At 31.9% G+C, this 14,657-nt stretch overlaps 1 protein-coding gene across 3 annotated transcripts in view; it reads left to right on the forward strand.

The window, feature by feature from the left end:
• Vps35 (Vacuolar protein sorting 35) overlaps window positions 1-14,657 on the forward strand; it is a 69,791-nt gene that overhangs the window by 40,675 nt on the left and 14,459 nt on the right. For all 3 annotated transcript variants that reach the window (XR_011333171.1, XM_069831317.1, XM_069831318.1), the window contains exons 13-14: window positions 452-691; window positions 7,467-7,610. Coding sequence is in view for 2 of the 3 variants with exons in the window: in XM_069831317.1 (XP_069687418.1) it covers window positions 452-691; window positions 7,467-7,610 (384 nt within the window). In the remaining variant the exon portion in view is untranslated. The remainder of the gene's footprint in view (window positions 1-451; window positions 692-7,466; window positions 7,611-14,657) is intronic.

Consider the following 14,657-nt stretch of genomic DNA (forward strand, 5'->3'; position numbering starts at 1 on the left):
GTTTTTGGCATGAGGGGCACGATTATGTAGTCTTGGAAAAAAGTTTTCTCGCACAGATACTAAATAGGTCCCACAAAGGAGGCAGTGAGCATGATCAGAGGTTGAGCGACCTGGTTCACAAGAGAAGGACTAGTTGGGTAATAAAATTAGTTTTGTTTCGTTCTATGTCTGATCTTCCGCACTGCCTCCTCTCTGGGACTGTGCGACAAAACAGAAATAAATAGATTTTAAGTAAATATTTTGCTATTTGAAGTTAATACCTGCTCCTGAAATTACTTACTTGGTTAATTAGAGTTCCATAAACTTGTTTTAAATTAAGGTGGTAGCCAGTATAAAATAAACAAGTTGTAATTATGATTGTGTGAAAAAGGAAAAATTCATTCTCAAACATTTATTTTGTATATTAGTGATAACTTAAATAAACCAATTACAAAACGATTGCATGTTTTAGGCGTTTTCTCTGTATGAAGATGAAATTTCGGACAGCAAGGCGCAACTGGCAGCAATCACGTTGATTGTTGCCACTTTCGAGCAGATGGCGTGCTTCAGTGAAGAGAACCATGAGCCTCTGCGAACACAGTGTGCCTTGGCAGCTTCCAAGCTCCTGAAGAAACCAGATCAGTGCCGTGGTGTTGCAACCTGCTCACATTTGTTTTGGTCAGGCAAGAGTTTGGCCACTGGTGGGAAAGAGGTAAGAACCTTTGAATAAGACAATTCTCCTTTTATTATGGGGTACAGTATATTAAATGTTCATTGTCATTGTTTTATGTAATAAAGTTTATTAAACAATTAAAAATTATTAGCAACAGAATTCAAATAATGAAAATTGACAATTATTCAAGTGAACCTTCAGTTATTAACATAGGTGTTCCCCAAGGCACAGTTGTAGGCCCTATTCTATTTTTAATATATATTAATGACTTATTAAAAATTGACTTACACCAATACAATGGTGTTCACTATTCTTATGCAGATGACACAGTTTTAATTTTTGGTGGAAAAACCTGGTATGATGCATATAATAATTCAAATAACGGACTTAAATTAATAAAAAAATGGTTTGACATAAACTATCTTTCTATCAACGAAAATAAAACCATAATTATTCCATTCTCATTATCTGAAAAAATGTAACAAACCTCCTACATCTATATTAAGTATTAAATTACATAATTTTGATTGTTGTCTTATACAGTGTAAATGTCCGATTATTAAAGAGTCCTCTGAAGTTAAGTATTTAGGCATAATTTTCGGTAATCATTTAAAATGGAACCAACACATTAATTACCTTTGTAATAAATTACGTAAAATTTTATTATTTATTTATTTATTTAATAATAACCAGGGAACGGATTTATATGGACTAAAAATATATGAAATATGTAAATATATATGTAGTTATTTTTACCAAAATATGGAATTAAATATGGATTTTTACCAAAATATGGAATTAAATATGGACTTAAAATTATAAAAAAATGACTATGTACGTTAAATATTGGTACATTTTAATCAAACTAAACAAAAAATATAATGGACGTACCTTATCTTCCAATGTAGTTTCAACAAAACACAATTTTTATTGTCTGTTACCATAACAATAGGTTACAAACATTTCTTTCAAGTGCTGAAAAGTGAATCTTCTTCTATTGTCTCTGAGGATAGATTTATACTGACTAAAAGAGCGTTCGACGTCACAAGAAGTAACTGGTACATAATTCAATTTCACAATGTCTGCTGGGGATAAGTCCAAGTTAATCTTCACTGTTGATTCACCACTCATCACAGCAACAACCTTTTGTAGTTCTTCATATCCAGGGTTTTTTGAAAGTACAGTGTCCACCTTAGCTCTTACTGCATCTGCAACTTTACCTCTACCACGATTCAGTTGTTCCACAGTACTATTTATAATTTCAAAACTTTCAGATAGTGAAAGGTGCCTATTTTGGAGACTTTTGAGCGTTTTTATGATGCATGAAAATGTATGCTGAATGTGAGCTAAGTCATTCTTCACACTTATGTCACAGGTAACTGTTTTCGCAGTATCAATTGAGACTGCATCTTCAGAGTCCAATGCAAGGAGAACATTGTTAATAGAGTCTATATGTTCGGCATAATATTCAACTGCTTCTAGCCATGTACCCCATCTAGTTAAAATTGGCTTTGGTGGCAATGGAATTTCAGGGTACATTTCTTTCAACACGTTAACTCTACTGGGAGCTTTGAGAAATACTTTTTTCACTGATGAAATCAACAAATCTACTTTAGGGAAATTGTCTCTGACCACTTCTGCCACACGATGAAATGCATGCGCCACACAAGTAAAATGAGTCAATTTAGGATATACAACAGATAATGCTTGTCCAGCTTTGACCATATAAGGGGCAGCATCGCTAATAAAGAATAACACATTATCGTACATAATACCCTTTGGCCACAGGATACCCATAGCTTCGTTGAACAATTTAACTATAGTTTTGTTATTGCACTTTTCTAGAACATCACAATGTAAAAGAATTCGTTCAGAATATTGTTCACTTAACAAACCGATAACTACATTACCAACAAGTCTACCTTCTTTGTCGGGAGTCTCATCAATGGAAACCCAAATTGAACTATCTTTAATTTCATCTCTTATCTTCTGTATTGTCTCATCGTAGATGGATGGAGCATACGTCTTCCTAAGTGTTGACTCATCCGGGATTGTATGTTGAGTATATTTTTCAAGGAATTCCCTGAAGACCTTATTCTTTAGTTTGTAGAGAGGAATATCAGCAGAGATGAGAGAACGGCACAGGTCGATGTTAAACTCAGATCTTACATTCGATGTTGTTGGTTGTGTTAAAAACAATTGTCTCTGCTTGGAATTTAGTTGTTTGTTGGCCTGATGTTTACTAGTTGTAATGTGTTGTTGCACCAGGAACTTTTGTGTAGATGATACTGCACACTGACACAAATTACAAAATAATATTTTATTGTCAGTTGATAAACCATCTTCTTTAAATTCTGAAATGTAACTTGTTAGTTTTGATTTTAAATTGACTGAATGACGTACTTTTGGCATATTTACCGTCTTTATAGTATGATTTACAAAACTGAACCTATGTGTACTCTGACTGGCATTTAACTGTTGAGCTGCACAACTGAAGTCTGTTAAAAATTTTAAATTAAATTAATACAGTTTTGTAACTTACTTTCCCATTGTTGATAGGACTGCTAATTTTCAAATAACTCTGATGTTAAAGGGATTACTGAACATGTGTTTAAATCTCTATTGTTGAAATGTATTTTTAAAAGTTAATGGAATTTTGTTTTGTTTTATTGTTAAACCTAATATAATATGGACTGTTTTATATGAAATATGGAAAATATATGGAAATTAACGAAAATATGTACTAAACTCTAAAATATGGAAAAATATGGAAAGTAAAAGTAGGATTTTTCAACCCTACACATTGTGAAACATAAAGATAATGCAAAATATAAATTATATTAGCTTTATAAGTAAATATGTATTTACATATAAATCCTTTCCCTGATAATAACATATACATAAAAACGTTACATTAAAATACCCCGAAAGAGCAAAGCTCGTGTTCGGGGACAGTTCCGTTACATAGATACACATACTTTGTAGACAAAATACTTAAGAAAAAAGCTCACATAAAGATTGTAATAAAATTAGTAAATAATAATACTAATAATAACTGAGTGAAAAAAGAGACGATGTTTAGATTGATGGATTAATATTAAATTATTATTAGTAGTATAATTAGTGCAGGTCATGTTGACATAGTAACCAAGATAAAATAGAAAAATACACTTAGGATAGAAATAAACTTGTTTTACAATACATGGTACATAATATATATACAGGGAAGTCTGTCATATAAATTTTTTAATTCTGGATCTGAAAATTTCATTGCTTAAAGTAGTCAATTCTGGATGAAATTTTATTATCGAATTATATAGCCGTGGACCATAATTTGTACTGTGTAGTAAAGCAGCAGATGTGAAATATTTAGGTTCAACTAATTTAAGAATTTCATTTCGTCTCGTATTATGAGCATGTGGCTGAGCTACAAATTTCGTTCTATTTTTATGATAGAATTTCATTAAAGAGTATTCATAAATTTGGTCAATTCTAAAAACATTCAATTCAGAATGGATCAAATTTGTTGGATAATCCAGTCGCCTTTTCAAACAAATTTTGATTATACGTTTTTGCAACATAATTAGAAAAAAAAAGAGCAGTTTTTGTAATGCCTCCCCATCCAATTATACCATATTGGATAACAGATTCAACTAGAGCCAAATAAACCAAACGTAATACGTGAGTAGGCAAGTAATGGCGAAGGTTTACAAATTTGTAAATTGTTTTACGTATTCTGTTACATAAAAAGGTGATTTGTCTATCCCATTTCAAGTGCTGATCAACAATAATTCCCAGGTATTTCACATCTACAGATTCTTTCAGGCAAGGGCATTTACAGGTTGTAGAGAGTTTACAAAATGAGTTGTGGATTATTAATTTTAAATGAGAAAGTGATTTCAATTTGTTCAATCCAGAGACTGTTAAAGAAAATGGCACCAAAGTAGTTTTAGTTATATTTAGAGATAGCAAATTTGCATCAAGCCAGTTTTTGATAAAATTTATACCTACATTGGCATGTTTATAAGTGTCCTCCCAAGTTAAACCACTGAAAATCACCACCGTATCATCAGCGTAAGAATAACAGGAGCCATTATGTACTTTCAAATCAATGTTTAATAAATCATTAATATATATTAAAAATAGAATAGGACCTAAAATTGTTCCCTGAGGGACACCTATATCAATATTTACATTTTCACTGATATTATCATCAATTTTGGTTACCTGAGTTCTTTTGTTTAAGTATGATTTGAAATAACTTATGCGCAATACCCCTGACTCCTATATCAAATAATTTGTCCAGAAGTAAACGATGGTTCACCGTGTCAAAAGCTTTCCTTAAATCTAAGAAAATCCCTAAACATTTAGAACCGTTATCCAACTCCTGCATAATTTTACCAGTGACTTCAATAATTGCGTCATCCGTAGATAATTTATTTCTGAAGCCATACTGATGTTTGGAGAGAATTTCATTTTTCTCTAAGTAATTTACTAATCTGTTTTTTAAACATTTTTCTAATATCTTTGAGAAGCTAGAGAGCAAGGATATAGGTCTATAGTTATTCAGACTTTTTCTTTCCCCTGACTTATGGACCGGTACAACTACAGCATTTTTCAGAGATTCTGGGAAAACTCCTTGGGTGAGACATAGATTGAATACATAAACAAGCGGTTTTAATATATGTTTAATGATAATCTTTAATGTGTTATTTGTAATTTTGTCGATTCCCGGTGAGACATTATTTTTTAAGGATTTAACAATATTATAAATTTCTTCTTCGGTTACTGGTGATAAAAACATGGAGGAAGATGCGTGCTTATTATGGCCACTGCAATAATTTTTCGTGTTAAATGCCGATTTGTTGATGTTCGATGCAATGCTATGTCCTACTTTTGAGAAATACTTATTAAATTCATTAGCTATGTCTTTTTTGTTTTTAAATATTTCTCCCTCTTCATTTAAAATCTCTGATATGATACTATTTTGGTTCACATTTACGTCTGTGGCTTCATTAATAGTTTGCCAAAATTTCCTAGGATTATTTCGATACTTCTGAAATTGAGATTGATAATACTGAGTTTTCATGTTTCTTATAATAAGAGTTAAAGTATTTCTGTATTTTTTGTAATAATTTATTAGATTTATATTATCAGGTTCTTTTCTAATATTTCTGGCTAATTTGTCTCTTATACGGATTGACTTAATGATACCTGTGGTGATCCAGGGTTTTATTTTTCTTAATTTAGAAGATACTTTAAAGTAAGATACATCTGTGCTTATGTCTATATAATTAGATATTAAATTTTGGAATACTTGAAAGCACAATTCAGCATTTTCACAGTTAAGCACGGAATCCCAATTTTCTTTTTCTATAAGCGAAATTAGCTTATTGTAATTTATGTTTCTTTTTATATGGAGAGGATACTGAGATGTAAATAGTATATTATTTTGTTTTATTGAGGAATTACTTGTCAATAAGTTTATTACGCACAATATATTTAACTTTATGTCAATCGATAAGTATGTATGCAATTATAGGATGGGGTAGCTCATTTAAATCCAATTTTAATCCACTTTATTTATTACAGAAGAAAATAATTAAAATATGTCTTCATAAACCTATTGATTTTCCATCTCAAAAATTGTTTCTAGACTTTAATGTACTTAACATTAGACAAATTTATTATATTGTATTAATAAAATTCATACACAAATATCGAAATAATTTTGAATTGTATTCTCATAGTTATAAAACAAAAGGTATGAATTCTTTAAAATTGTTTGAACCAAAATGCAACACTGTTACAGTATTTAATCATAGTAGTAATTTAGGCCCAAGAATATATAACAAATTTATATTTAAATATCCTAATCTTGTCAATTCTAATAGTTCTAGTATTAAATTTAGAAAGTTATGTATGGATTTTATAAAAATTGAAAAATTGTAAATTTAAATTTATATATTATAATTGCATAGTAGACATAAGACAAATTATATTGTACACTTATTAATGTCAATTCAGGAATCCGCCCCTGAGCACGAGTTGTACTCTTTCAGGGACGAGCTGAAGTTTTTCTGTATTTATTATATTTTATGTTACAATTATTAGAAAAATAAAAATAAATAAGTTAATAAGTAAAATTACTTCCTACAGCACTTCTGAAATAAATAATGATCAATCTCATCTTCAGCTGGGTGACAAATGGATACACTATTTTGGAACAGTACACATCTGAATCAGTGGAACCGGTGTAGAAGATTGGCCATATGATTCATGTTGCTTCATCATTGAAAAAATTCTTTTTAAAACTTCAGGTTCATGTCGGTTGATGAATCTCTGAAACTACTGGCAGTATAGCAGCCTCTTTTCATGATCATACTTTTAATTTGTGAACCATTGTAAACTTACATGGGTATGAGTTAAGTATTCATGTTACAGCCTCACATGCTGTTCACAAATACATTTGAATCGGTTATTGTTGAAAGGAACTAAGTCCACTTTTTAAAGTTTTGAGATAATCGAAAAAAAACTGATTTGTGAATAATCTACCGAAGATTAAACCAAAATATATTGTACACGTGAAATATATGTGTACAATATATTTTGCTTTAATCTGCGACAGATTATCCACAAAACAGTTTTTTTCGATTACCTCAAAACTTTAAAAAGTGGACTTAGTTCCTTTCAACTATAACCGATTCATTTGTTTCTTGAGCTAATTTCATCATTGTTTTCAGCAAAGTGTCATATTCTAATTGAAATATATTTGTAAAGGAATTTTATAACATTTGTAATTTTTATCTTATAGATGAACGAAGGAAAGCGTGTTCTTGAATGTCTGAAGAAAGGTGTTCGCATAGGAAATCAATGTATGGACCCATCAGTACAAGTTCAGCTATTTGTAGAACTCCTGAATCACTACATTTACTTCTATGAGAAGTACAATGACCAGGTACACATCTGAAATGTCTTGTACAGTATTTTACTTATTTATTTCAATAACTTATTAGGTATTGAAGTATGAATGAAATTCCTATATCATTTCTCTGTTGAGATACAAGTTTTCATTTTGAAACTATACTTTGTTCTAGTTTTAATACTTATTTAGTTCAAGTAAATTATTACATACGGAACCTATGTTATGTTCCGATTGTTGCTTTGTTTTCAAAGGTGTAGGCTTCCACATGGGGCCATTAATGATAGTACACTAGGGTTCCCATAATGTAATTTAAAAAAACTGGGACATTTCCAATTTTTTTACTTAAAAACCTGGGACATATTATAAAAAACGGGACACAATGAAAACTGCTAATCTATACTAATAATAAATCTGTAGCCGAAACTTTTCTGGTATTTTTCGATTTTCCAAAAATAATTGGTCCTAACATATACAATTAACCACCCTGAAACTGAAAATCGCTTTTTTGAAATTTTTGTTTGTATGTCTGTCTGTCTGTCTGTCTGTATGTTTGTTACCTTTTCATGCGATAATGGCTGAACGGATTTCGATGAAAATTGGAACATAAATTAAGTTCGTTGTAACTTAGATTTTAGGCTATATGGCATTCAAAATACTTTATTTAAAAGGGGGGTTATAAGGGGGCCTGAATTAAATAAATCGAAATATCTCGCTTATTATTGATTTTTGTGAAAAATGTTACATAGCAAAAGTTTCTTTAAAACTGATTTCCGATAAGTTTTATTCCAGGAAAAATTTTGATAGGACTGATATTTAAGTCTGTCTGTCTGTCTGTCTGTCTGGATGTTTGTTACCTTTTCACGCAATAATGGCTGAACGGATTTCGATGAAAATTGGAATATAAATTAAGTTCGTTGTAACTTAGATTTTAGGCTATATAGCATTCAAAATACTTTATCTAAAAGGGGGGTTATAAGAGGGCCTGAATTAAATAAACCGAAATATCTCACTTATTATTGATTTTTGTGAAAAATGTTACATAACAAAAGTTTCTTTAAAAATGATTTCTGATAAGTTTTATTCCAGGCAAAATTTTGATAGGACTGATATTTAAGGATATACAAGAGTTTTAAAATAACAATACAATACATTTCCACCGCCGCCTCAGATTATAGTGTCGTTGTTCCGTAACTTCTAGGTGCAAAATATTAAATTTTTTAGTAGGAAGAAAACAAATTTATTCATTCTATGGCAGTAGTGCATAGGAGATCGTGAGTTCTTACATTTTCGAAAGAAAGGAATATAATTAAACTAGCCGTACCTGTGCGCTCCGCTGCACCCGTTAGAAATAAATATAAAGTTATTACATAATTAAAATAGGACATTTGATCCAGGGAAGATTCGTGTTTGATAGAAGGATAAATCGTTTAATATGTTACTTAATTTAAATTGTATTTAAATAATTAAAATGCGATCATATTGGTCCAGAGACCACTCATTTGGTGCAATGACAATTCCTTTAACATGTTTCTTAATTTTTATTACATGCATCCATACTTTAATGAAGACTGACATATCATTTAGATTTAATGTGTATAGTTTATTTTACTTGCTATATGTTTCCATTGAATTATGATAATAACTTAATTTTAACCCTTGTTTTCTACGTATTCAGTAAATGGCGCTTGGGCCACTATGGTTCTGAAACCTTCAGATAACTTAAATAACTTAAATTATATTATATTATATTATATTATACCAATATTATATTATATTATATTATATAAAAAATGTGTTGATAACGGATGTACACAGATAAGTAAGTTTTTAATTTGTTATGGGGGCTCTTGAATCTCAGGAGGAACAAATTTTATTTTACAACAGCACAACTTAATCTGCTTGGCTCATTACCCAATTTTTTTGCATTGCATTTAATGCATATGTATTTTATGTATTTTAACACGATTCAATTGAGGATAGTTAAAATTTGGATTATAAAATAATGGCATGCTAAGCTAACATATTATTACAGAATACTAAATCAGTATACTCTTGTGGTTCGTAATTCTCTGAGGTAAACATTATTTTAAGAAATACAGGAAACGAATACACAGAATAGCCTATCAAGTTGTTTGTGCATAAGAAGCTATTTTAATCTTATCTGTCCTCAATTCACTCAGAAGTTACTGTAATAACATTATAGCATTATGTCCATATAGAGGAACTACACTGTCCAATGGTGAAATAATAATTAATTACACAAATCGGTTAATTTAGCTTCCGATATTACTTCATACAAACACACAAACATTCTCTGTAGGCTATGATTCATAGCTTTGGATTATTGTTGACCAAGGCTCCTTATAGACGAATTCATTTGTTTATTTCATTACACCGCCTTAGATGGCAGTTATTTTAATTTTGAAACTCATTTATCTCATTAAATATCAGTCCTATCAAAATTTTTCAAGGAATAAAACTTATCAGAAATGATTTTTAAAGAAATTTTTGTTATGTAACATTTTTCACAAAAATCAATAATAAGCGAGATATTTCGATTTATTTAATTCAGACCACCTTATAACCCCCTTTTTAAATAATGTATTTTGAATGCCATATAGCCTAAAATCTAAGTTACAACAAATTTAATTTATATTCCAATTTTCATCGAAATCGGTTCAGCCATTATCGCGTGAAAAGGTAACAAACATACAGACAGACAGACATACAAACAAAAATTTCAAAAAAGTGATTTTCGGTTTCAGGGTGGTTAATTATATATGTTAGGACCAATTATTTTTGGAAAATCGAAAATTACCAGAAAAATTTTGGCTACAGATTTATTATTAGTATAGATTATATATAGTAGATTGTATTATATGCTGCATCATTAAGTTATTTAGTAGAGCAAAAATCTGAAAATCGATATATGACATAGGTGTTAATGCAGGAACGACGACGATGGCTACAATGAAATCAAAACAAATGACTCCGTCTATTTAAGGCGGCCTTGACATTTATCAATATTAATATACAGAGAATATTTTGTGTGTTTGTATGAAGTAATCTCAGAAGCTAATTAACCATCACAATCAACTCTATTAATTTGGAGTGATTTATTAAAGGATGCATTCAAGACTAATTTAGAAAAATGTTAAACAAATTATATTTGAACCAAATGAACGGTCTCTGGACCAAAATGATAGCATTTTTGTTATTTAAATACAATTTAAATTAAGTACCATATTAAACGATTTATTCTTCTATCAAACACGAATGTTCCCTGGACCCAATGTTCTATTTTAATTATGTAATTACTTTATATTTATTTCTAAAGTGCAGCGGAGCGCGTGGGTACAGCTAGTTTTTAAATAAATCCACAACATACGCCACAATCACATTTTAATCAAATTATAAAAATACATTCTAATGCCCATTTGCCAACTCTTCAAATTATTATTATTATTATTAAAATACAACTTGATGATAGGTACTGTAAACAAGAGTGAATATAATATTTTAAGATGCATTCAAGTATTTCTCAGATTTATGGACGTGGTTGACTATGTCTGACTGATCACCATGTGAAATGCAAAATCTAGCATTGCACAATGTACATTCCACATTTTCCTTAGCACCTTTGATGAATGGGAGTTCTCTTTTGATGCTATCATTTCGGTATGATGCTATGTTACTGAATGTAATCGGAAACAGAAATTATAACTAATACTGCCAACATAAGCATGGAGAGAGAAGGAAAGAGCATCACTCTAAGTATCACCAACATTGCAATAGAAATAATGTTCTATGAATTAGTCACCAGGAGCGCTACTTATTGAAAAAAGAACAACTTTCGTAACCCATTTTTTTAGGAAGGCTATTCAAAAGTGGGACATTTGAAAAAAAGTCGGGACACCGGGACATATGATCAGAAAACAGGACTGTCCCGGGAAAAACGGGATGAATGGGAACCCTACAGTACACTGGCCAGTAAAAGAGATGGATACACTTAATGACTTAATTTTGATTAGAAATATAATGCTTTCATACCTATGCAAGTTCTAAAATGTTTGTAATGTATGCAAAATTTCAGGTAATGCATTTCATGGAGTTACTGAGACAATGGCTTACTTTAATGCAAGATTATGCTACTGAAACTGTCCCTGTGTGCTCATTCATTCATCCATCCATCCATTCATTCATTCTTTTTTGCCCAAGACATGTCCTTTAGTACAAACCCAGCATTCTCCAATCCTCCCTATTTTCTTCCTTCCTCTTAGTCTCCGCATGTGATCCTATATCTTAATGTTGTCTATCATGTGATATCTTCTTCTGCCCTGAACTTTTCTCCCATTCACCATTCCATCCAGTGCATCTTTGTGTAGACAGTTTCTTCTCAGCCAGTGACCCAGCCAATTTCTTTTTGTCTTCCTGATTAATTTCAGCGTGATTTATTTGTCTCTCCCAATGTTCTGTGATGATTAGTTTCAGCGTGATTTATTTTTCTCCCCCAATGTTCTGTGATTTATTTTCGTTTCTGTTTTTCCCACAGTGAGTAGGGATTTGGCCTGTAGGATTCTTGTAAGAAAGAAGGGCAGATTAACAAACTTTGCAATAATGCGAATTTGTAAATCAGTAGAAGTGTAAAATAATAGCATTAATATTTTGTATTCATTCTTTAATTCATAGTTTTCTGACCAAGGACAGGTCTTTCACTGCAAACCCAGCATTCTCCAATCTTTCCTATTTTCTGCCTTTCTCTTATAGATCCTTATATCTTAATGTTGTCTATCATCTGATATCTTCTTCTGTCTTGAACTTTTCTCTCATTCATCATTCTTTCCAAGCATTGTCTAACAGATAGCAAAAATGTTTTTAAAAATAACATTTTACAGCATTAATTATTTTAAGAAATTCGTTTGTTAGCTGAAACCTGTTTTACTATTTTATGTGTTTAAGAGGAGCAAATAAAAATAAGATATAATAGCCTAAGTAATAATGGATATAACTGATCATTGTTACAATAAATAATTATAGTTTGACATGTTGCCAAAAAAGACACATTTTGCTGTAACAGTAAAACACTGAATGAACGTTCATGCGTAAATTCAATGGCAGCCAGCAGTCATTGTACTTTTAAAATCAACAATCAAAATGTTACAAACAGCTGGTGCCTCCCTTCACCCCTGCCCAGGAACAATATCCATATCAGAGAGTATCAGAATTATACTCTCTGGTCCATGTGCTCTGTAGCAGACAAAAGCAAAGATAAATGTTTTACATGCACAGTTGACGATATGCCAGACTCCCCAAAAACGATGTTTCTGGCCATGTCCTGAAGAACAAAACAAAATCTTAAAAATTTATTCAAATAAAATTTTAAAAGGTATATGCATTATTTGAAACTGCTCGTATATTGATGAAAATACAATTTATCACTGTAATACTCATTTATAGTACTCCAAACTGGTCTAACAGAACAATTTAACTAATCAAGGATAGAAGTTTATTCAGCTATTGCATGCAGTAATTTACTCTTATAAACGAATTCTCCAAAATTACTTTTTCCACCTAAGCTACATAAACTTTGAAGGGGGCTAGTGAGCCTTTTGTTGCTGTGTTCTTTTCATTAACTTGTTAATTCTGGGATGAATTGAAGTGATAGCCAAACAGAGACAGTCATACAGTTGCAGCAGGTGGTTCCTCTGTGTCGTTTTAAGCACAGTCATGGCAGAAAATGAAGTTTCACAAAGATATGTGGTGATAAAATACATAAGTTGAAAGGTTTCCAAATCTGAAAAATTTCTGATCATTCAAAATAAGTGGCTTGGTCACTGATACTTGTTATACAGATGTTACTTAAGATTTTTTTAGCATTATAGAATAACCCTCTTATGGAACAATTAATATTAGAGGAGAAAAATTCGCTCCAGCACCGGGGATCGAACCCGAATCCTTGGTTCTACGTACCAAGCGCTCTCACCATTGAGCTGCACCGAAGCTCAATCCACAGCACCAGATCGAACTACCCTCCTCCAATGTTTTTCCCTTTTGTGGCCTGACTCCAAGTTAGGCATGTATGTTGACATTTTATTAAGTCAACTGCAATTATACAAGGAGCGCACTCAGTTGAGTGACTTGGTGGCCGGGATTCCACAGTAATATGTACAGAAATATACAATGTTGCTAAAAGTTGCTAATGGCAGTTGACCTAATAAAAGGTCAACATACATGCCTAACTTGGAGTCAGGCCACAAAAGGAAAAAACACTGGAGGAGGGGAGTTCGATCCGGTGCTGTGGATTGGACTTCGGCGTAGCTCAATGTTGAGAGCACTTGGTATGTACGAGGGGGATCCAGGAAATAACGACCATTTTGTTGTAATAATTAAAAAAAAAAAATATTTATTTGAAAAAAAAAAGTCTGTTACATAACTGAAGCTTCCTTTACTTCTCTACATAATCACCACCTACATTTAAACATTTGTAGTATCTGTTCACTAGCTTTAGAATTACCGTGTTATACTCCTCTGCCGCCAGTTCATTAAGCCAGGTGTTCACTGTCTTCTTCAACTCTTCATCACTTCCAAAATGCGTACCACCCAGAAAGTCTTTCAGCTTAGTGAAAAGGTGAAAATCGCTAGGAGCAAGGTCTGGACTATAGGGCGGATGATCAAAGATTTCCCAACCGAATTGATCCAGCAGCAGTGTGCGGGCGGGCGTTGTCGTGAAGAAGCACAACTCCTCTCGAAAGCATTCCTCGCCTTTTGTTTTGGATGGCTCGCCGTAGTTTTCGTAAAGTCTCACAATAACGATTTGCATTGATCGTAGTGCCTTTTGGCATGAAATCCAGCAAAAGAACACCTTTGCGATCCCAAAAGACAGTAGCCATGACTTTTTGTGTTGAGAGAGTCTGTTTGAATTTTCTCGGTTTCTTGGGTGATGAGGGATGATGCCACTGACGTGATTGGCGCTTGGTCTCTGGGGTGTTGTGAGACACCCAGGTCTCATCACCAGTCACAATTTGATCAAGAAAGGCGTCTCCATCTGTGTGATATCGCATCAAGAATGTCAATGCTGAG

The sequence above is a fragment of the Periplaneta americana genome, chromosome 7 (assembly GCF_040183065.1).
Source record: "Periplaneta americana isolate PAMFEO1 chromosome 7, P.americana_PAMFEO1_priV1, whole genome shotgun sequence".
In the NCBI taxonomy this organism is placed as follows: Eukaryota; Metazoa; Arthropoda; class Insecta; order Blattodea; family Blattidae; genus Periplaneta; species Periplaneta americana.